The 25,835-nt window shown below is 26.3% G+C and overlaps 1 protein-coding gene across 2 annotated transcripts in view; it reads right to left on the bottom strand.

The window, feature by feature from the left end:
• Nucleotides 1–25,240, bottom strand: part of LOC136978748 (kinesin-like protein KIF28) — a 54,886-nt gene extending 29,646 nt beyond the window's left edge. For both annotated transcript variants that reach the window (XM_067274554.1, XM_067274563.1), the window contains exons 1-7: nucleotides 24,987–25,240; nucleotides 9,259–9,468; nucleotides 8,575–8,707; nucleotides 8,426–8,505; nucleotides 6,793–6,907; nucleotides 5,652–5,763; nucleotides 5,473–5,577 (exon numbers count right to left, since the gene is read on the bottom strand). In XM_067274554.1, coding sequence (XP_067130655.1) covers nucleotides 5,473–5,577; nucleotides 5,652–5,763; nucleotides 6,793–6,907; nucleotides 8,426–8,505; nucleotides 8,575–8,707; nucleotides 9,259–9,468; nucleotides 24,987–25,034 — 803 coding nt within the window. In that variant the 5' untranslated portion in view covers nucleotides 25,035–25,240. The remainder of the gene's footprint in view (nucleotides 1–5,472; nucleotides 5,578–5,651; nucleotides 5,764–6,792; nucleotides 6,908–8,425; nucleotides 8,506–8,574; nucleotides 8,708–9,258; nucleotides 9,469–24,986) is intronic.
• Between the last annotated feature and the right edge of the window lie 595 nt (nucleotides 25,241–25,835).

Raw genomic sequence — 25,835 nt, 5'->3', positions numbered from 1 at the left:
GTTTTTACTTATATCCTATAATAGCTTACTTGAATGATATAATAAAAACATTTATGGCAAATTTAGGCGTCATCAATAATATAAGCACGTTTCTTACCTACTTAATTTCTAATTAAAATTATTTTCTATTTATTTACAACGTATAATTTATATAAAGTTTACTACATACTTTAGCACACAATTAATAGAAAAATCCAAATTTTTTATGTTAAAGCGCTTAAAATGTTAGGATATTTGGATTTTTCTAGTTTTATTTCACTCATAGAAAAAACGAGGAAAACATGAGAAATTCAGTCAAGATTTCGGTTAAGATATACATTTGGGGACCGAAAAATGAGTTTTTTCTTTGTTTTCAGATAAAGTTTGTGTGTCTGTGACCGATTTAATATACCCATAATAAGTGAGAAACGGCGTAACGTGGGGAGACAATACTGGCATCAAAAATTCTTTATTTTCACGCGATGCAAATATTGATTTTTGCAACCATTTCATACCGGAAACGGAAGTTATTAACATTTATTGTTGCCGAGCGCATCGTTCGCATCGCATCCGCATTTATGATGGATCGCATCGCATCTATAAACATTTAAATACATTATGGAGAAGGTGTATGACATTTACATCTGACTTTATCTTTTCAAAATCTTGATTTTCTATTTCGCTTATAATTCAAAAACCATTTATTCCAGCATTTTTAAGAACAAAAGTTCCAAAAATTCTCCTTCGTCGAGTGTCTTTACAATCAGAACTTGAGAAAAAGAATGGGGAAAGAAGTTAACAGTTTAAACATAAATTTCTTCCTAGGTGCCAACCAATAATGATTTTAAAAAATTGATGAAATTGAAAATTCAAGAAAAAATAAATAAATGTGTTGTATAGCCGATATATTAGTTAAAATAACCTTAGGCAGTAAGAAAGTTGAGTTTAATTGATGAGTTTTCTATATAACCGAAGGCAAAGACAATACTCATCAGCCTTAACACTCAAACGATTATTTAGTTTAAGAGTAGGAATTATATTCTTAGAATATAAATTAAGTTCTATAAATTGTATGAATATGCCAAACGACGAGTCAGTTAATAAAAAAATAAATAAATTTAAATTGTAAAATCTGTTAACAATTAATTATAAGTAAAATTGTAGAATTCGTCAACAAGTTAAGTATTGTTTAAATTAGGAATGTTTATTATGTCAACTCTTCAATTCTAATAGTGAGTTTGAGTAGAAGAAAAATACTAGACACGCAATAAAATCTCGATTATTCCAAATTTCTGTGATATAAGAATATAATTCTTCTAAAGGAAAAGCATTCTAAAGTTTTAATTCCCTTCACGGTTTACGGTTTACAATAAACTTTATTATTATTTATTTATTTACTAATACTTTTATATTTTTATCATCATCTGTTTCTACAGAAATCCTTTGGAGAAATTTGATGACAAGAAGAGGAAGTTGCATTAAGATGTAATATTGAGAAATGTTTTATCATCTTCCGGATAACAAAAGTTGTCAATGTTTTTATCGTTAAATATTTTACTTTTAATTATTCTTTTATATTGTTTAGATTTAATTTTAAAAATATTACATTAATCACAGTTATAATAAAAATTTGTCGTTTAAAGTAAGCATTGAGAAGTGATCAATAAGACAATTTACTATTATTTATATTAAATTAATTATTTAAAACAAAACTTTTTCTGGCAGCCTTCAAACCCTTTATTAATAGATTTGAAATTATATTTACTTTTAGAGATGTTAAATGATGTTAATAACGACGTTGTTCAATTAAAATAATCTAAATTTGATTTGCGGATAATATCTTTGATGACATTTAGAATGTATTTTAAAGTTTCAAAAATTTATTGCTTATGCCTATACACTCATAGCATTTGATATATCTTCATGTAATGTTACAAGCCGCATAAGTGTACAACTTAATATTATTATTATTATATTAATGTAACATTAAATGTTGACAATATGAAATATAAATTAAGGCACAAATGTTTCATACTATCATCTGCGATTAGGCTAGAGTACTAAGTTAAGATAATCACATAAGCTTAAGTTTAGTAATATTCGATTATCTAATCTAACTTATCCTTCGATAACTTAGACTTGATTCGATTTGACCCGACAAATATCACTATGCATCCATATAGAAACGTAATAATTACTAATAAATTATTAAATTTAGTCCAGTAATTAATTATTTTAATAATTATTATTTAAATTTTATATTAAATGAAAGACATTTGGGAAGAAGAGACCCGTAAAATGCGTTGTTTTTTTTTGTCATAATCCTTAACAGAGTAGCAATGAGTATAATGGAAGTTTATAAGCATTAGAACATTAACATTGTAAATTATTTTAGAAAAGTAATTTTAAGTTTTTATGTATCGAAAATTTTAAAAGTGTGAAGATTGATAAAGGTTGAAAATTTTCATATTTAGGAAAGAGTTTACTAATTCGTTACGTTCTTTAAGATAAAAGTTTGTGGTTTATAACGCTAATTTTATTTCTTTTAACTCCTTACCTAACGAATATCTTTTTATAATATTGTTAAACGTTCATTTACTTATCTTTTTACTGTTTTCGCCTAATGGGCGCTACAAAGGCCTTTTTAAAAATCATTTCCATTGTGGGTTCGACTAGGCCTACAATGGGGTCGTTCGAGTGGAGACCACAGAAAAATTCGTGAAGATTTTTGACCCCTCGGATTTGCCTACAGATCTTCCCAGATCGAAACCGTCTCGTTTACTCAGCCATCTTGTTAAACGTTAAACGAATGGATATTTATCTATCATATTCACAATACATGTCTATTATTAATTATAGGCTATAATAATAATCAAAATACAATTCGATAACTACTGTTTAAGGAAGAATATTTATCACAGATTCTATCCCAATCAAAAACTAACGTTACTTAAATATAATAATAATAATAATTGTTCTATCTGTCCTCTATGTAGATTCCCTATTATAAAATTTGAATAAATCCATTTTTAGTTAATAGAGTAAAGGAAAAAATAAAGATCAATTTAATGTTATTTCTCACTAAATATAGATTAGATCAGATCATTAGAATCAGAAATCAATAAATATATATAATTTTTTTTTTTTTTGCCTAAATCGATTTTCTCTGTCATTTCTTTGGAAAATTGAATCACGATAAAAACCATTTTTGATTTTCTCTAAGGAATAATAACGTTTTCTAAGTGAAAATAAAAAAAAAGGAAAAATGTAAAAATTGACTTATTAACTAGAGAATAAGGGGGAAAATGTGAGAAGAATAATTACTATCCGAAATGAAACGATTTTGATTAGAACAACAACAAAGAAAACGTTAAAATAAAAATAATTACTTTTATAACAGGAAAGAAAAAATCGAATAACTTTATTTTTTATATTGACTTTAGCTTTTATTTTCTCATTTCGATATAAACTAATTAACCTTATTTGTACGAGATTGAAGCGAGACAGAAAAGTTACGAGGCGACACGTTTATGAAACGATATATTTTTATTTTAGTACGGGAAAATAATTGCAGGAAGTGTTGCAGATATTTTACGATGATTTACTGGAAATGATTCACCTATTGAATTATTCTTTTATAGCAATTATAATAAGAGAAAATAATATATAATTTTTATTTTGAATGCAATCATAAAACATCTTTTCAATTCGTTTAAGTAATAAAGATTTTATTTCAATTTATATTAATATATTTAGAGTTCATAACTATAATAATCAAATTTAATCATAAATTAAATTCTTAAATTCTATTAAATAATTTAAAAAAGGATTTATTTGTGAACATGAAAACGATAAAAGTACAGAAATCTGTCAACTTTCTTTTTCAAAATTTTAAAGAATTTTCCTTTTAATAAGCCTAATAACTAATTTATAAATAAGTAAATAAAAGCAAAAACATTAATTAAATAAGAACAATAAACACTATTTTTAAATAAAAGAAATCAATAATTTTTATTACAATCATATTCACAATTTAATGAGTAATGTTTATATTTGATAATTATGCTTGAGTAATTTGTATTGTACTACTAAATTCCAAAATAGAATTATTGATGCTTGAATACTGAATAGATTATTAGACAATAAAATTAAAAAAACTACTTTTTTAAATTGGCTTTTACATTATAAAATTAAAATCAAATTTTAGTGATAATTGCTAAAGAATGAAATACAAGAGTCGAAATCTCTGTAATGGACAAATTACGATCCTTGGAGAATAATTTTAGCTAAATCTTTATGTTTATATATTGTCAGTTCTATAGTTTAAAAGCCGTTAAGTATATCCTTTTTAAGAAATTAATTGTAAACTTTAATGAACTCTGACAATCTTCCGATTTCTTAACGAATTATTTAAAACTAAAATGAGAGTATCTGTAATAAACCTGATTAAAAAAACAAAGAAAATAGTAGGCATAATATTCCTGTAGTTTTAAAACCCTCAAAATAAAATACAGGAGTATTCAATTTCGAAAATACGTAAAGATATAAGAATACGTTCCAACTGAATGTGAACCCAGTTTTATAAACATCATATGTGAGGCCTGCACTGGCCTAACCAAATTATAATTATTGTAGCCGTAAATGTGGACATAATTGTTTTTGCTTATTGGAAAAAATGCATAATTATTAATTGTTTAAATCATAAACATAAAAAAACATAATTATTAATGCTTTATAATGCAAATTATATTTTATTCGTTGTAATAACATTTAAGCTCACGTTTGGGATTTGTTTCCATAATAAAATGTGATTTATTGCATAAAAAGTTAATCTCATATTGAAGATTATGAATACGATTTGCATGTTGACACTATTTTATTTTTTATTTTTTGTTTCTTAAGGCCTTTTGTAGTAAAAATATAAATTGTGGCAGTAAAGCTGTCAACGACGAAACAAAAGTAAAACCCAAATGGGAGAAAGCTAGCAGCACGGCAATAAAAGAAAGAGATTCGAATTCTAAAGAAACAATATGCTTTGTTTTAATGAAATCTATGTAGACTCGCTTGATACTGATAATACATTTTTTCTTCGAATTTTTTTCCACACACCATCTAGGTCTTGTCCCAAGTGGGATTTAAATTCGGGTTTTTTTCTAAAGGAAGCGCAATATTTTCATCTGGTCGCTTGTTACATTGATTGAATATATTTTCTTCTATTCTTTGATTCATCAAAAAACTAAATATTCTATAAAAGAAGCTATATAATTATTTTTATTTTTACATTGTTCAACTATTGTTTCTCGTATGTATCAATAATATAAAAACTTTAATTCTTATATTTCATTACGAAGTTTAAATGTTTATAGTTTAAAGATCAATAACTTTTATATCATTATCATTAAGTATTTATATTTACAAATTAATTAAAATTAAAAGATAATATTTTGATTAAAAATATTCTACTAATTGTTTAAACATTTCCGATTTACTTACCTTCCTGCCAAATCAACTAAGTTAACTACTGAAGTTTTTGAAGTTTCAAATTCGTTTCTTTTTGTTTTTTGTATCAGGGTAATTCCAACAATAGTATGAGCTCGACTATAAGAAAAATTTTAAAATAAACTCTTCATTAAATATTAAAAAGTATTTTTGTTTTTTATAGTATTACTAACCTGCTGGTGGCATTCATATTAGTGGAAGCTATACTCCTATTTGTGGTCCCTTCGTCGATTCTGCTCTCTATGTCTTTATGTTGTGTCACCAAAAATGTCTTCAAACCTTCCGCTACATAATTCAAATATATGAAATTTTGTTTAATATAAATTAATATTTGCCATTCTCAGCATATTATAATAATATAACACTATATTTTATGTACAGAATAATTTCTTTTTTCGGTTAGATTTACCTTAGGTAGCCAAAATGGCGGCTGGTCTCTGATTCCAGCATACAGAAGAAAGGAAACAGTGGAGACACACGTTCTAACCTAACCTATTCTAATAAATTACCATAATTATTATCAACCAATTATAATAGGTTAGGTTAGGTTAGGTTAGAACGTGCGTCCCCACCAGCGCCGGATTAAGCCTCTAGCGGGCCCTAGACAAAATTTAAATTGGGGCCCCATTTAAATAAGTTGCATCTAAACAAATCTTATATAATGTGACATTAGCGTAGCTAGCATGGGTGACACCCGGTGCGGATATTGTGGTGTCACCCATAACTTTTTAACTCTTATAAAACACTATTGAATTGTAATATCTTCGCACTCGAGCAACTTGAACGCTATATCGAATATGCGATGTCGCGACATATAAGTGTAGATTTAGAAAATAAATTATAACCATCCATACATCAGTACTACCACGAGACGCGGCCCTAGGAATATTTCTAGATGGCGCGAGAGATCCCGTGGCGTACATTACTTCTGACGCACGGGTAGCTGTTGACCTTTTTTTTTTTTAGGTAATGGCTAGTCGAGCGGAGCTTAGTAAGAATTGTTAAATACAGCCTTTTCTGTCCTATCGAACTTCGATTCGAGTTTCGAAATCGAACCAGAGAAATCTTCTGCACTGAAGCCGGGCCCCTCCGGATTACGGGCCCTAGACATTTGTCTACTTTGCCTATTCGATAATCCGGCCCTGGTCCCCACTGTTTCCTTTCTTCTGTATGCTGGAATCAGAGACCAGCCGCCATTTTGGCTACCTAAGGTAAATCTAACCCTTTTTTCATACGGAATTTCGAACTTTTTTATAATTAAAAGTATATCATATTTTAATTAACTTTATAACTTTTTTAATGCTAATATTTTACCATAAAATCCTTTCTTTGGATGTTCTCGAACTTTTAAACCTCTTTTCCGATCTTGTGTGGGATTGAGCAGGTCGCGAACAATTTCATTATAAATTTCCAGCATACTGAATCGTACCTGTCAATATAAAGTAAAAAGATGAATTTAAAAAAAGCATTGTAAATTTTTATAAGAAAATCGATTTATTATTGATGTAATAAATCAGCATTCAGGCAGAATTCAAAAGAAATCGAAATAAAATATTGAGATTAAGAACTTGTTGATTGATATGAGATTAATATAATAAAGTATTTATTTAATATGAATTATTTAATGCAAATACAGTTGAGCCACCAAGAACGGAGGTTCAATTAAACTTCTAATCAATTGTAACCATTGATTAATATTTTCTAATGTGTGTATTTGCATTCTGAAAAAATGGTCGCAGTTTAGAGAGGTTCGACTTTATAAAGTTAAGCCAATTAGAAATTAGAAAAATTAAAGGTGGCAACAAAAGAATTTTAGAGGTTAGAGTACTGTACTGTGTAAATGTACAGTAGACCTACTGGATTTGTATCTGTAACTGCAAAGTCTATAGGCTATTATAAAGGCTAATAGCTTTGAGAAAACAATCAAAGATTAGTAGCCTATGTAATATTTGATTTTTTATAAAAGTTTATCAAAATTCCCTAAAATTATACTTCTTTTTGACTAGTTACAATTTTTAGAATTACCCTTAAGACATGATTAAATAAGACATTATAAACTTAGGTATAACATAAAAACATTACGTGATGTACTGTACGTAAAGTTACAAAGATAATTTATAGAGAAGATAATAAGTAAGAAATTGGTGTGAGGATTTAAATTTATAGTTTAAATACGTAATTCAAGAGGAATTATTTATATATTAAATAATATAGAAAAATAATAATTTGTTTATTAAAATACTAAGAGAAATAACTATAAAAATCACGAATAAAAATATTTTAGGTTAAAATTAATAAATTTAGATTAAAAATATTATTCTTAAACAGCTTGTTCAGTGTTGTTAGATCATAAGAAGAACATCGTAAGTAAATAATAAAAAATGATTTTATTATGGTTTTTTAAAACGTTGTTAATGTTTACTTTTCACGTTTCATTATTTTTACATTAAAATTAAATTATGAAAATTATAACCCTTCAAATTAATTTCATTAAAATTTTATTTTAAAAGATAGCCGAAGAGTCTTTGTTTTTTTGGTTAACCCATCAATGTTGATCAAACAACTTTAATCAGTTTATAAGTGTAATTATGTCTTCTAGCTATAAACCGAAAAAATTTATTTAAAAAATTCGTACACTGTATATAATTCTCTATAATATTATAAGATTATGATTAAATTTAATTAAAGTTTCAATTTCTAAATTGGATTGAAAATATACTTAATGACAGATCTTTAAATGTCATACTCTATTTATGCCTATCAAATTAAATATGACATAATAAATTAAATTGTAATTTGGGATCGTGTTTAAAATGTAATAATAGATTAATTAATGTATAAAAGCACTTATATGAACAGTAATACGATTTAAATTATAATTTAAATTAATTATATGAATAGTAAAATGATATTAATTAATATCTATATCAAATTCTTCGTCACTAACTTCGAATTCTGTATTATCTCCAGATTTCTTTTGATCCTCAATACCGTTAAACATGTCTTCACAAAATCTTGGTACAATTCCTGAAATTATATTTACATAAGTTCTATGCATTGTATTTTATACAGCTTAGAAGTAGCCTTCGGTTTTACCTTTATTGATTCCATATCCGACAACTGACCAGGATTTCCCAGAACCTGTTTGTCCGTACGCAAAAAGTGTAGAGTTATATCCTTCCCATGCGTTATGAAGAATACCTTTACCTAATTCGTTGTATATCTTTTCCTATAATTAGTGTACTTTAAGTTAATATAACAAACTATAAAATACTTAAATAATAAATCATTGATTATATTATAGTAAATTAAGTATTTAAAATTATTAATATTAATATATATATAATTATAAATAATATAATTAATTAATATCAACACAACAAACTAGAATAGTATGTTTAATTTAATTTTATTAAAAAATCTTCATTTATACCAGGGTTTTTTTCTATCTTCACTATATTAAATTGTTTAAAAGTTATAAAAGAAAAGAGCAATTATTTATTGTGACATTATTATAATTCCGGTCTGCAATTTTTAATCGTATTTTTAATTTATTTAATTTAAAATATATGCCCTCCATCTCAAATTAGTGGTGCTTTGCGCCTGTACATCATACTTTTCCTGTTAACAACAGAGTCGTTCCAGTCTCGATAACTATGTCGATTAAGAAAGGACAGACAAAAATGGGAATTTATAGGTCCACAATTTTTTCAAATTGCAGCCCAATTATTGCAAACAATTACAGTTGTATACAATTTTTAAAATAAAATTCTTACTTACTTGATCACAGAAAATGGAACCGTTACGATGATCGGGATCCGGAGTACAGTATCCATTTTCTAATTCTCTATAACCGTCGTGGGACCAATAACTATAATCATACGTGAATTTTTTTGGTTGTTCTTTAGGTGCATCGGGATTATACAGAAGAGTAATCTTTCCTCTCATCGTTACGATATTTTTCGCATTTCTCTGCTTTTCACGTTGATTGTATAATAGGTTAAGGTCTAAAATAACTTAATAATTTGGCACTTATTTATTTAAACTGACCAATATACTGATATATTGTATTACATAAGTAAAGAGCCGTAAATAAACAGTACAAATGCTCTATCACTATTAGAGAAACATTTTTCTTACATAACTTATTTAAGGCAGACAATTATTATAATCATTATAAAGCTATCAATTTATTTTCGCGTTATATAATTTTCTGTAATATATTTTTGATTTTAAATAGTAAAATTATTCCTCTTAACGTTGTTTGTTATAAAACCAGCGTTTTTGTAAAGTCAACTTAATAGAAAGTAAACACATTTATTGGAGAAAAGAGAGATAATTAGGCTAATGTGTTCCATTTCCGTGGCCATTAATTCAATAAAGGTAAATATTTGTTCAAAGGGAAAAAGTATTGTTCGATCTGCCAAACATAACTTAAGTAGAAGAAGGACTAGGGGAGAAAAAATTCAGAACGGGAAAATATTATCTGTCACACAGATAAATAAATCTTGTACATTCCATTAGATGCGATAAAGTCTTATAACATAAAAAAGATTTCGGAAGTACGACCGTAAATCTATCCAAAAACTTTTTATTCGATTGACGATTCTGCTCTTGTTAAATTTTTTTCTATATTTTTCTTCGTGACGACAATAGCTTTAAAATTATGGTATCCATTTTCTAATAGTAAATTCGATTTTAACGTTTAAAAATACTTTCGATACGCTTATGGTTTAAAACGTATTGAATTTCGACAATTCTTGAAATATAAAATCGAATATATATCTTTATATACAATTATTTTTCAAAGTATTGTAGTTTAAATCTGATTTGTTTCATGTATATCTCACTTTTCAAAAATCTCAATAATATTTGAACAGTTTTAAAGCAATTCTAAGTTCAAATTGGTAATAAAGAATATATAGGCCTATATATTTATCGTTTTTTTAAGAAAATAAGCTGCAATATAAAATTGATTTAAAGTAATTATTATAATAATTTAATCTTGATTTCAGTCTACAAAATAGCATTTAATATAATAGCAATATATATTAAAACAATATTTTTAGTTTATTCTTTACATTTTTAACCTTACTAGGTGTGCTCCTAGTAATGTTTTAGTACTAAGACCGATACAACTAAACCCTCCTCACAAAAACACTTTACAGAAGCTATACATTTACTGCCAAGTATCACCTTATCTATCATGTAACTAATATACAATACATATAATGGACATTTTAACTACAAACAAATTCTATTTCAACAAATAGATCAATATTTCATGCAAAAAGTAAAGTAAAAATAACATTAATAAATTTTAAAAAATAATTAGAAAACATATTTTTGCTTTATACGCCGTAATTCATGTTTAGTGTCATAATTTGCGACATATTTGTCTCGTTAATTTCTTCTGATTCAAAGAAACATTTCATATAAAACCGTTTCTATCAAGAAAAAACTAAGTGGCATCGAGAAACAAAAATATTTCTCTGTATTTACGGTTGTAAAAGCAAATTTACTTTGCTTCGGTATGTAATTGGCACTCGTCAAATTGTTGATGCTGAATAGAAAGAGAAAATCTTTATCAATTTTTCAAAATAAAGGAAATAAATCACATCTTCAGCGAATAGATAGTCTCTGGTGATGTGATCTTTATTTTAATTTTTACTATATTTTGACACCGAGAAAAGTAGCCGGATAAATAATATATAAAGATAAGTAAGTCTATCCCATGGATTGCTATTAAACGACAATAAAATTCGTAAGTGAATTTAGTTAATTTATTAAACACAAATCTCCCTGTAATATATGATGAAATTTTTAACTTTTAGTTATAAATTTACAAATAATTTTTTAGATATTCAGAAAATAAGTATCATTTTTTTATTGTGTTTTTAAAATATTATATATTAACGAATGAATGACACAAAAGTCAGTTAATCAAAATTAATTTTTTTTTTAAATAAGCTTTATTTCGTGAAACAAATTTCATTTGTTTGTAGAAATTACAGAACTATTTGTACAGTTCTCGATTCGTTTATATATTTTAATGACCTCTCACACGCACTTAACATCTTTTTCAATCTTTACTTTACTCTTCAGATGCATAAAAATTACATTATATATATATATATATATAAACAAATTCTTAAAATATTTAATAAAAAATAAATTGGCTCGATAACGTTTAAAAATGAAGAAAAATACAGATTATTATTCTGTGGAAATGATAATGGCGTCATTAGATTTAATTTATTCGCTTAATAGGTTAAAAATGTCTTTTTGGACTCCCGGTTATGAAGAAAAGTCGCGTAATGTTTGCTGTAAACTGTCATTTACCCCATGTTGTAATTTAATGTAAGTCTTGTTAAATCATCATCATTATTCTGCATGAAATTTTAAATCGACGTTAACGAAATCATCGTATATTTTAAGAAAATGTATTAATGTATTAATTTTGTATTAATATTTCTAAGCTTTTACTGCTATTACTGATATCGATGATAACAATAAGCACATAATTATAACAAGTAGGTTACGTGGGGTCTATCCATAAATGATATTATGCAGGAAATCGTTACAAAGGGGAGAAGTGTTTACAAAAATGTTACGTGATATTAGAATTTCACTCCTTGAATAACCGAATGATTCACTTTTGTTACTAAAGTATTGCGTAGAGAACCAAATTGTTTACGTCACCGTTTTGTACGTTACGCGTGTAATTAATTAAATGATATTAACGTTCGATACTCCTTGTTGTATGTCACTCCTTAGTACAATTAAGCGGAAGAGTTGGTTATCCAAGATATGCATTAGGTAATTTTCGGGGCAGGTATACGTTGCAGCGTTACAGGGGGGTAGGATGATAGTTAGAAAGTATGAGAATATCGTTACGTAATTTATGGACGACCCTTAATAATAAATTTGATGATTTTCAAATAGTTTGATAGAATTACATTTTATAAACTATTTCTTCAAATACTATTCTGTCAAATTTTTAAATTTTATTTTCCATGAATAAAACTAACTCATTAGTATCAAATTTTGAATATTAGACTATAAAAAGCTAGGATTTTTAATTAATAAATTAAATTAGGAATTAAATAGAATTAAATTAAAATAGATTAAAAAGGAATCAACTAGAAATTATTAAGATATAACCAAATTAAGTTTCTTTGGATCAAACTTTATGTAAGTATAGCCTAAATATTTAAATGATACATTATACGTTTTATGAATAAATCGTATACCAGTTCCATTTTTAATTCTCCTACGTTTCGATAGATTTTTAGAAACAGATCGAATACATCGATTAAAAAAAAATAGTGTTGAATACGGAATATAATTATAGAGTTTTGGAGAATTTAAGACGTAAAATTCTTCAATTTTTCAGAAAATTTTGGATATTTTTACGATAATTTATTCACTCCGAGTAAGCTAACAACTATTACTCGTATCTAAGAACATTTGGATCTAAACAGACTGACGTATTTGATACAAATATATACGAATCTAAGCAGATTAACATACTTGAGTCCAAGTATATCTAAATATACGATTCAAGTTTATTTTCTTAATACAATCCAAAACTTGTTAACTTATATATACAATCGAGTATTTGACAAATAAATTTAAGATTCAATACAATAAAATTAATGTCACTCTCTCTTCAAGTTAACATAACCTTACCATTTAGTTAAATAAAGAATGTAATAAGGTCTACGGATAATAAACTCACAAAATGTCCTTAAGATATTCTTCTTCATTTAAATTACATAAAAATGAATTTCTAATAAAAAAAATATTCAAATCTAATTTATTAATATCAAAGAAAATTGAAGTTTCTATTTCATTTATTTAATATAATTCAAGTTAGATTAAATTTTTTTTTTAATATTTATTTAAAATTAATAAATTAAATATCACGAGTCTGTTTTATTTGACAATTCTTAATATTTAATTTTGTAAAATGACATTTTATATAAATGAAAAAAATTCTTTTGAGTCTCTCCTGCTTAAATTCAATATGGAATGAAAAATAACAAATGCGACATGGACTTTCAGGAAATTTTTAGAGTAGTTTATAAAATCGAAAAGATCATATTATATATTATTTATTCACTTATACTGCTTCTTTAATAATTATTTACAATGTAATAATATCTATTTCTAAAAGTTTCAACTCAAAAGAAAAAGCTTCTTACATTTTGCCTTGTTCATAAAATAGAGTGAATAAACAAGTATGATTTAATTTAACAGAATTTTTTTCAATATGGAACAAAATTAAATAACATTACTCCAGTTATTTGTAATGAATATAAATAAGAATTTAAAAATTATGTTAAGAAAAAAATTTATTATAAAATTAATATAACCAATATAATATTGTTTATGAGTAAAGCTAGGACATGTAAGCACTAAAAATCATATAAATAGTCATAAAAATTATAACTTATATGAATTTTGTAACTATTTATATGACTTTTAGTGTCTAGGTGACCTATCTCTATACTGTATATACAATCTTTAACATCGACCAATTATTTTAATTATCTCTTAATCGTCGAATGACAAGGAATAATATCTATATTAAGTTATCGTACATATCAGATATCTTAACTATTTTGCAACAGAATCATTTAATATGAGATTTAAATATGTAAAACTATAACTAAATTAGTAGAAAGGTACAGAATCGAATTTTATGTTATATATACCAGGGGTGGCCAACAAGTCGATCGCGATGCCAATTTTGGTCGATCGCTCGCGATGTCTTGACTTAATGTGTTACACTTGTAACTGAACGCAACTTGTAAACGTAACGTGCAAAAGCAACAATATGCATGCAGTTATGACTGGACTCGTAGAAAACACAGCCATTTAGCTTGAATATTTGATACTGTCATGCGGTAGCTTCTTTTCTTTAGTATTAACAATATTAATATTATTAATCAATATTATTTATCCACGGTGACAACGTTGAGTTTCAATTTTTCATTTGTTTAAAATGTAAGTACCTGTTCTTTATGTTTTAAATTAAATTATGGCTTTTCTTACCTATCTATTTACTTGATAAGTGAGCGTTTTCGGCAACAGACCTCTATATTTTTGGATTTTTGGAAATACGTCAATTGAGAAAAATATCCCAGTATCACCAAATGTAGCGAATATATTTATTCCTGTTTCGGAACTACATACCTGTGTGAATCGGCATTTTCATACGTAAAGTTAACGAATACTAAACAACATTCTGTCCTGACTGATTCCCATACTGAAGAATCATTATTATTATCTTTGTCAGGATATACAGTACACCTAATTATGTTTTCTTGGTAAGAGACGTGCAAACTCAGCCCTCCCATTAATGTAACGTAATAAAATAAATTCTAAATCTGTCTTTATCAGTAGCTAATTTGAATTAATAACATGCGTAATTATTAACAATATTTGTTTTAATTCCCCCGGAAGTGAGTATTTTGGCCCGTTAAATAATTACGTTGTTTTTTACGTAGGTAGATATACAGGGTGTTTTAGTACAAAGAGCACTCCCGCGAGCTATTGATAGATTAGCAAAAAATAAGTCTAAAAATCTTATATCATTCTTCCGTGATAAATTTTCTTCGCCAAAAAAAAATTGCGAAAGTAAAATCTTATAATCAAATTATCAGCCGTACTGTGCAGTTTTATAACAACTTTTTCAAGTTTACGAACAAATAGTACCACAATTTATACATTGTAATTGATTCAAAAAATTATATTATATTTTAAGTTAATAAAAATCTATCTTGAAAGTGTCGAAAAATCGAATTTTTTTAGGTGCCGCCTGTACGGAATGAACTCGTAACTGCAAATATCAAAAGTTGGGTCTGGAAATTTATTTTCTTTATGAGCCTATATCTTGAAAACTTAATAAGTGACTTAAAAAATAAAAAATAGTTTTGAACATATATTTTCCTTATCTACCCATAGCTCGCGGGAGTGCACCTCGTACTGAAGCACAGTGTATAAATATAGTATGTATTTCACACCCCCCTCGCCACTTAGACTATGCCTACGACAACAAGTCGATCGCGACACATTTTTACGATAAAAAGTAGATCTTATGTACACAAAAGTTGGCCACCCCTGATATATACAATATAGAATAATGTCGTCACATGTTAAACAATCTATTCTAAACGGTTTAAATTTATTCAATCCAATTTTTAAAAAAAATATTTTACAACATTTAATCTCTGTATATTTAATTATAATAATGTAATAAGCTATAATATAGATTAAATGGAGTATTTAACCTCTTTGTAAATTTCTTTCTATAATAAAGAATTCTAAAAACATTTGCCAAGTATTTTTAGTATATTTTATTAAAATGTAAAAGTAATATGCAAGAAAGCATTTCATTTGTTAACTGAACTTATAAACTTTTAAACAAAGTTTGAAAGTTTATAAGTTCAGATAAAATCCAATATTACATGAAGAAACAGTTCTTAAAAACCTTTCTAAGTGATAGAAATATATATATAGAAGTATATTTTATAAAATAAAAGAATAATTGCGATGTAATACATCTTCGAGTCAAATGATATATTTTATATATTTTTGATTTTAGAATATATCACGCTCAAATTTTATATAGTCAGCGTCGACATATTCAGCAAAATTTTCTTCATAAGTTATTTATATATTCCTTTTCGTGTCTCACTTACATCAAACGGAAAGATCAGATTTTTTATTATTGACTGAATCAAATTAGGAGTAAATTTATAATTTAACATAGCACTTTAAAATAATGTAATATATATAACTTTATTGAAGTCGTCATCTTTTTATTTATAAACTATTAATTGAATTTAAAAAATAATGTTAGTACTTAGAGAATTGTTCGGATTAGAAATAGATATAACTCACTGCAATTATAACTTTTTAATGTAATATTTTTTTCCAATTTTTAATATTATGTCGTCTATAAAATTCTAAATTTATTAGAGCGTAGCTTATAATCATGGAAATTATAACGTTACCCTAGTGACCGTCTATAAACTGTCGTACACATTCAAAATGTTGTTCAACATGACGTAATGATTTATCGATTCTTGTTAAAGGGGATAAGGTAATGTCACTAATACAAAAGTCGTTATTGTTCGCAATTAATGCATGCATTACAATTCTCATATAAATAATCATTTCTATTTTTCGAATTTAAATATTTAATTGAAAATAAATGTGAGAAATCTCAATTATCCAGTATTAATGACATTTACGAATTTCTATCTAAAAAACACGATATATTTATACCTAACTTTATGCCTTTTTTTAAAAAATACATTACTAATAATTACTACTATATGAAAGTAATTCCTTACGGTTATATAAGTAAATGAAACGATAAGAATTTAGGCATTAAAGAGTTAAACTAAGATTATTGTAATATTCTATTACTTATATTCATGACAAAACGAAACCTGAAGTGGATGGCATGCTCTCTGGAATAACAATATAGGAATAAACGAGCAATTATTTATTGTGACATGCAATTTTTACTCATACTTTTAATTTATTTAATTTAAAACATATGCTCGCCACCTCAAATCAGTAGTGGCTTGCCCCTGTACATCATACTTTTCCTTTAACAGCAGAGTCGTGCCGGTCATCTAACTAACACCTTTCAGGGGAAATTTTTGGATTGAAATAACATGGCTTCCAGTTTGCATCAGAAGTTCATATACAGTTAATCGGGCTTACTCCTATTACAGTTTCCATATCTGGTCTTGTCTTTCATGTATCTAACTCCTTTCACGAGATTAAGGAAAGACAGACAGACGACAGTGGGAATTTATAGGTAACAATTTTTTCAAATTGCAGCCCAACAATCTTGACTGTGGTGATATCAAACAGTTGTCAGCAATTTACCCATATATCAGAATAAGCATATGATGACTATTAGTCTTTTTCTCATTTTACATATATTATCTTTACTATTTCACAGAATAAGGATGGAATAGATAGGCTGGATCTTGAATGTGTATCATTCGTTACCGTAACTAAGCAACCAAGCTATTTTGGACAGCAAAGTTTACAAAATATAGGATTATAAATATAATTGTATTGTATTGTACTGGATTATAATTCTAGGAAAATAACAACGGTCTTAGACTTGTTATTTTCTAAGATTTTATAATTATTTCTGACAAGTAGCTGTTTTATAATGAAATGTATGAATTATTAAATTATTTGTTATTGAGATTGTATTTTCCAAATAATATAAGCGGTTTATCTTTTATACTATAAATATGTAAGTTAAAAACAATTAATTAACGTTTATAATACCTAAAACTTCGTTTTATTTGACAACACTTTAACAAAGGATTTTGCTTATCATTAATAATTAAATAGCCTCTTCCAGTCCTGTTCCGAGAGTTGAAGTGTCCATATCAATGATCAATGGATGCACAACGATGTCTTCAGAAGAAAAATCCAATTTTCTAAAACTTTCTTCCTTTCTCTCAACATGCTTGACAAATGAAGCTGGCGTGGATCGGTCGACAGCATTTATAACTTCTTCAAATAAAATTCTGGCGTCATAGTTTCAATGTGATGAGTAACGAAACCTTAAATATCAGGATAACTCAACCAAGTTAAATTCCGCATAATATGGTAATAAACAATACAGTGTGGCCTGCTGCTTTAGCCAAAACTAAAAGCAGAAGTATTTAACATCGACACGATAACTCAAATACTTCTGCTTCTCTATTGTCACTATCTCTACTAATTTCTGTTTTAATTATTTAGGCTAATATGATACTTCATTTTCAGTTAACTAGTCACTAATTTTGTCTTTTCTCCACGAATCTGTGGACAAATTTTCAGAAAACCACTATGATAGCTTGCATTATTCATAACAATAGTAGAACCACATAAGTATATTAAATGCTTTGAACCATTCATCGAAGCAGGAACAATTCATTTCCTGATAAATAATCATGATCATTATTTGATGCACAAAGTAGGAGAATTGTTTTCGAAATGCACGAAGCCATTTTTGTTGCCTGCACGGACGTAGATTAAATGTAAGTTTATGACCATTTGATCCGAAGAAATGCATCTTGATAAGATTTCACAGAACAGTACCAATCTCGGTATCCCGGCCGTTTGCTCGTTCGACACGTCTAGTCGGCTATCGAGCATTACCGGCACTGTTGCAAGTCGTTGACATGTTTCCCACTAGTTCAAACTCCAGTTACCACTAAATTTGAACATCCTACTAAATGTGTCATGATAATGAACCAGAGCTTGAACATTCGAGCTTGAGCATAATATTATATATTATCAGGCTAGTCGTTTTAGGCTGTACAAGAAAGGTACAGTGTCTTATAATAATCTATAAATATAAAAATCAGTCTCTCGAAATTTCCCATCAAAAATAGCTTACTGTACTGTAACTCTCACTAAATTTTCTACGATCGCTTCAATTTACCACTAAATTTAGTGGGAATCCACCAATTTAGCAACATGATTACCGCCGATGGCAGCGAGTAGTCCAACTCGTGTTTTATTGCATCACGAGTCAAAACCACAAACAGTTAAATCTACGCTGTGAAATTCGTTTATGCATTCAATTGTATTCATATTTAATCACATTTTTATTGTGTTTAAATCGTTAATTTATTAATATGTGGGCATTTCCAATAATCCGGTGCCTTCTTAATCCGAGACTTTACTGTCCCGTGTGTGTTGGATTACAGAGATTGTAATTAAAAACTGTGTGACGAGAGTTAATAAATGTTTATTCCAGAATGTTTAATTCGGATAGTAAATATTCTTTTCTTGATGATATTGGCGTATTGTTATCAAGTAACGATGTTATCCATCCGATCAGTTTGGTTAATTCTTGCAATTCTGAATTCTGAATTTTACGATCAAACAAAATCCAATTTTCTTTAATACACGATGCAAAGTTGATTTACTTAAATATCAGGATCATCGGTCATTTCACGAAGAACAGATTTAATCGTGAGAGTCTTATTTCTAAGGAAAAATTGATGAGTTATGTTCCTAATGGCCGTGCAGACAAACGAAATCATATTTCACGTTTCGTATTTTCTTCAGGCGAAATCTCTTTTTAACCGGCGACTCCATTTTTCCGCCTGCCAATCGCTGTATATATTATTTTTCACGGTAAAAATGCTCGGAACTAACTGACACACTACTCAGAATAGAAGTTTTGTGTGACACTTCTTCTTCACGGAGAAAAATGAAATTTGTTGACGTAACTGAGCATATACATTAAGAAGTTGAAGCGAACTTTCTACTTTTCTAATACATATTCTAAATTACTTATGTTCTACTTCACAATGAACAGGAAACTGTTTTCCCCCCGTATGTAGAATAACGTACTGTACGTCGACTATAAAACGATTTTGAAGATATTTGTTAAAATTCTATTTTATTCTAAAATGGAATATTAAAAGTCAAAATTTTACAGCAAAGAATATAAAACTATTGGAAAAAGATAAAATTTGTAAGACTTTACATAGATTTATTGAGCTTCAATTTTCAAATTGCAGACCTATAGATTCATACTATCATCCGTCTGCGTGTCTGTTTTTCCTTAACTTCGGAAACGGAGTTATATAATAATACAATGTATCAACAGAATATACAATGAACTTTCAATATTCTGTACTGTACTCATTGATATTTTGAGCTCGTGTGAAACGAAAATGTAGGAAAAACATAAAAAAGTTTAAATATTTTATAAATGACCTACTAAATATGCTCGATGTTTTAAAAACTCTTCATTTTTGTATTGTTTTCTTTACTTGGTTGGTATATCAAGAACGTTATCAAGATGACATATTTTTTTACAGTTCTATATAACCTGAAAGAATGATTTATTTTTAAAACTATTATTTATTTATTTATAATAAAATGCTTTCGAGTTTTTCTTCCTTTGAAAATATCTTCCGAAACTTCTTTAAAAAGCATTAAGTAGGGAAAAGGTTATCAAACAAAATTGAATTATTTATAAATAAATCTACTTATGGGTAGTCAATGATACATACCATACGAATAAAATATTTTTAACATCAAGGCAATTATTTTATATTTACATAAACGTAGTTTTCAACGTTATTTACTTAATGCTGAAAATGTTAATGCAATATTGTTAATCAATAACTGTTTTGCTTTATGAATAATTTATAAATAATTTGTACAGTAAAATAGATTTCTCTCTAGTTTTGTCTATTGTGTGGAAACTTTAAAACAACATCAAATGTTTATTTTATACAGAAGTATTGGATAGAAAGTATACTATATCGCTTTAGAACTTAAAACAATGCTTATTAGCAATTGACAAATATTGTATTATAAATTAGTAAAACTATAGTTAGGCTACCTAACAGATAATCAAATCGACAAAGCTAATTTAAATTTATTAATTTAAAACTTTATAAATGCTCACTTTATTTACCCTGTGGGCACTAAGAGGGCCTTTTTCCTATAAATATTGTGGATTGGCAAGGTCCACAATGGGTGCAACCGGGTAGGTGAGAGACCAGGAATATATCCGGGACAGACAAGAGATTTATAAATTATTTAAAGTAAATAATAAAAACATTTTAATCATATTTTGCTATTTCGAAATTATATTCGCTTTCAAATGTCAATAAAAACGATACAGAGATATCGATTTTATTATTTAATTTCGGTCGAATGAAGAAGTCAGTTTCCTCTTTGAGAATCAAAATTTATTTTCTATAATTAAAGGTAAATATAAAAACAAAAATTATATACTTAAATTGAATTTAATTACTCTGTATAACAAATCGTTTTACGTTTAAATATTCTTAATTTGTTCAGAAAGATTCAAAACACTTAAACGATGTTTATCACTGGCGAAATATTTATAAAACAAATTAAAATATTTTATAAAATAAATATATTTGTACTCGCTCTAAAAATTTAAACACGAAGACTACATCTTCGAATAAAGATTATTTTATCAATTAATATCGTACTTTCAAACATCACCCATTTTTAGTAACCTTAAAGATACAAAAGACAGATTAAAATCGATAAAGTCTAACCGTAAAAATCAATATCAAATTATGACGAATGACTTTTAAATATTTAAATTTCTGATTTCACCTTTTCAAAAAATAGGGAAAAGAAATCTATAAAATTGGTAAATAATAAAGAATAGCCACAACGAAGCACGTTCATCGTTGTCATCACTTTTCACCACCATCATCATCTATTACAACCATCCTGATTGACGACCAGAATTTTCCAATTCATATTTTCTATTTTCATAATTTATATAATTAATCATTATAAATGATTATAGATTAAAATATATATATATAAACATACGAAAGAATGTAAAATACTGGACTTATAAATCACGAGATGTATCCAGTAAAGTATCAAATTAACATAAATTTAATTTATCTAAGTTTCTTATTACTGTTATTTTAGCGAATTCTTAAAAAAATAATAGTAATTTCATTACGTAAACATTTTCAGACCTATTAAAAATGCTTCGATAACTTAAATAATAATAATAATAATAATAAGTAATGAATGTATTCAAGATGTAAGTAAAAGAATAAGAAGTGTATAAGATGAAGTTACCGTAAAACAATACAATGTATGATTTAAATCGTAAGAGATCGTCAACGTTTAGGTTAAATTAAACATTTTATAAACGAAAAAAAAAATGAGTAAGGGCTGTTTACTGTAAGGAATTTTATAAATTCTATTATCCTTATTGAAGCGAAACGTGAATGTTGTATGTATGAATTAACTAGAATTCGCAATTTTCTTCTAACTGATAGAAATCGAAAATTCCATCTAAAATTTATGATTTATTTATGTTTGCTTGAATGAAATTCTATTTGGATAAATATTCAAAGTAAATGCATAGTTACTTTTTAAAAATTTATTTATCTTTAAAGGAATTTTATTTTAAAAAGATAAATTATTTAGTCAGTAGTTATCCTTCCGAAAATATACGTATTTTATATTTTCAATTTTGAAACTTTCGAGTTGTAATTATTATAATAACTGTAAAGTATAATTAGGTCGATGATAATCTCTTTCTATTATCACGAATTATTCGACCTTGAAGCAAACCTATTGGTGTCTTTTCAAGGTTTGGATCGATAATAAACAGAAATTCCCAGAATAGAATGTTTGTAACACATCTAGACTTTATAAAATTTGACGTCAACGGTGATTGAACGCGTAACGCTGTAAATTACAACAGTGATATCAAATTATACATAGTTATATATACTATATATGTATATATCTACGTACAGTACATGTATAAGTACGTAGATATGAAAACTAATTTAAGAATTCGTGTTTTATCAAAATCATTTTTAATGATAAAAATTAATTATTTTAGTTCTTGGTACAGTACGTATGAATCGTATATGATAATCACTACTTATTATCTATTATAAATGTATTCTTCCAAGAAATTCAAGCGTTACTGATTTTTTTATTATAGGTAAATGCGTTTGATTTATACTTCATAAGTTTACAGTTCTAGGAATTTTAACGGTTTTTGTCACGTAAACACATTTACTCTGTGTTTTTTTTTTTTAAAGTAAAGAAAGTAAGTAAACAAACACAACATTTAAATAGTAGTAGTTTTGATAAATATTCATTAAACGAAATTTTTAAAAAGCGCAGGACTATATTATAATTATTATAAAGATGTATTTAAGCAATTAAAAAAATTAATTAATATATCAATTAATTCAATTTACATTTCGATAGGCAAACGAGTAGATTTTTATTCGTTTCGTTTGAAGGATAACATTATTAGAAATGTATAACTTATAATAATAATGATAATTTCTAATTAAAATAAATCAATTAGCTTTTTTCATTCCTTATTAAAACTTAGAAAAATGCGTTTGAAGATAAGCTTTATTCTGTGTGTTTTTTCTTAATGAAATTTATGGAATAAATTTATTCACATTTTGAAATTTCTAATATAAATCTGTTATTTTCAATACAAATTTTATTACCAGAAGCTCTAAGTAATGTAAAAATAATTGTTGCAATATTAGTCCCATTTCATTATAATATTATCACAATTTTATTTTAATCATAGAGATAGTTACTGCGTTAAGAATATATATTCAACAAAATGGTAACATGTAGTAAAAGACATTAATTGTTAAGCAACTCAGGAATTCTAAACAGGAGTGATCTAAATTGATATATTACAATATTAATCTGTTTTTTTCCCCTCTTCGTATATAATGCATTTTTTATGAGGAAAAAAATGAGATTTCTAGTCAAGAAATACAGAGATTTATTAATTATTTAAAAGTTCTCTTTAAAAAAGTATAATATAAAATTTAAAATATTATGAAAAGTTTGAATATCCAATATAGACTAATCAATTATTTATAAATGTTTATGAAAGAAATTTAAAATAATAAAATTCGAATATTTAAAATTTTATAATTTATTTATATTTAATGTTTTTTTTAAATATTATTTTAAACGTTTTACTGAATTAAAAATATTTTTTTATTATATTTTAACTTTTGATTTTAAAAAATGATAGTAAAATCCCAATAAAAATTATTCTGTGTAATTATTTGTGTGTAAAATTTAACAGAAAACAACCAAATCATTATATTGAATAAAATAATTTTAATTATTTATATTTTTTTAAAACTTTTTCATTTAAATAGTTGTTAACTTAAAGATATTATTATAGAAATTTTCTCAGATGATTTATTTATTTTTTTTTATTTATCTTATGTAATGATATATTCATGAAAATTATAATCGCATATAATATGTTTTTGTTTACGAACTTTTACATAAAGAATTCATAAAATACAAAATACAGGCAGCTTACGTAAGTATTAATATAGACCAAGCTATATATATATTACGGAAAGATTTATATGCAAAGCATTATTAATTAAAAAAAACAAATTTAACATTAGTTTAAATGAAATTTATTTAGAAAATATGAACTGGAATTATAATTTACAATTATAATTAATTTCTATATAACTTACATAACGTAGTTTAATGTAACTTATTGTTAATTAAATAACTTGTTTAAAGTATTTTAAAAGTATACGTAATCATTTCTCATTAAATTAAGTTCATTGTTAATTATCATAGAATCTTATTTCGATAGTTAATTTTAATTTAAAAATAACTAAAATTAAAATACTAAATTATATTTAAAGAATAATTATTAAACTATTTCTGAACGTTTCTTTAAATACTTTACACAATTAAAATAAATTATCAGCGAATATTTTTTATATGCCAAAAAGATTTAGACCGAATTATTAATTAAAGTTATTAACGAAACTTTTAAAAACTCGTATAATAATTTTTAAAATGGAATGAAAGAAACATTCAACAGTGTTTTATTTAACTGTCCCATATTTATTAAGTACAACTCCTACCTGTAAACTTTGACAAAAAAAACAAAAACAATAGAAAAAGGATATAAATGGCCTAACTCGAACGGCCACTTTAACATTTTCGACCTCGGGCATGGCGACGTATTAATCCGGAATAAATATTATAAAATGTTCTATCCAACAGCGAACCATACCTGCAACCATGACACCAAATCAAGCCAAGAATGAATGGATCTCTTTCAGGGTTTGTTTCGCCACTGTTATATTGGTCGCCTTGACAACGCTCATGCCAATCAATGACTTGTAGGTCTAACGCTAATGGAAGAGCTGGAGGAACTTACCTATCGTCGACACCCACTACTATCCTATTCGGAACATGTTAAGTATGCTAAACATGTTTAACTACAGCCGAGGTGAAAATTGAATTTTAATTTTACCTCATCAATTATATTATTTTTCTGAATATAGAATACTTTTTAAATAGTAAAACCAGGAAAACTTTATATTAAAAATAATAATAATAATAATAATAATAATACGAAACTTTAAAAGTGTAAAAAATTCTAGTGTATTTTATTATTTTATAAATCTCTTTAATGATTTACATCTATAAATTGTGCTGAAATTACTGGTATTAAAATTAATTTGTTAATTAATTGTTTATATCAAATTAACTGATATATCGTATTATTTGTTGAATATTTAATTACATTAATATTTTATTACTTAATAAAGAGGAGAATTTGTAAGAAATATTGATAAACAAATTACTATTATTAATACATTTTTAACGAATAAACATTTGAAATTTTAGTTATTGAACTATTAATATTTTATAATACTTTTTTGCATCTTACAATTAAATATTCTATCTTCTAAATATGTAAATAATGTATAGCTTAATCTAGAATGTAGTATATTTTAAAGTAAATAAAT

This window comes from Centruroides vittatus, unplaced genomic scaffold (assembly GCF_030686945.1).
Source record: "Centruroides vittatus isolate TY-2023 unplaced genomic scaffold, ASM3068694v2 contig_1154, whole genome shotgun sequence".
Lineage (NCBI taxonomy): Eukaryota > Metazoa > Arthropoda > Arachnida > Scorpiones > Buthidae > Centruroides > Centruroides vittatus.
This window is presented reverse-complemented; position numbering and strand designations above follow the sequence as displayed.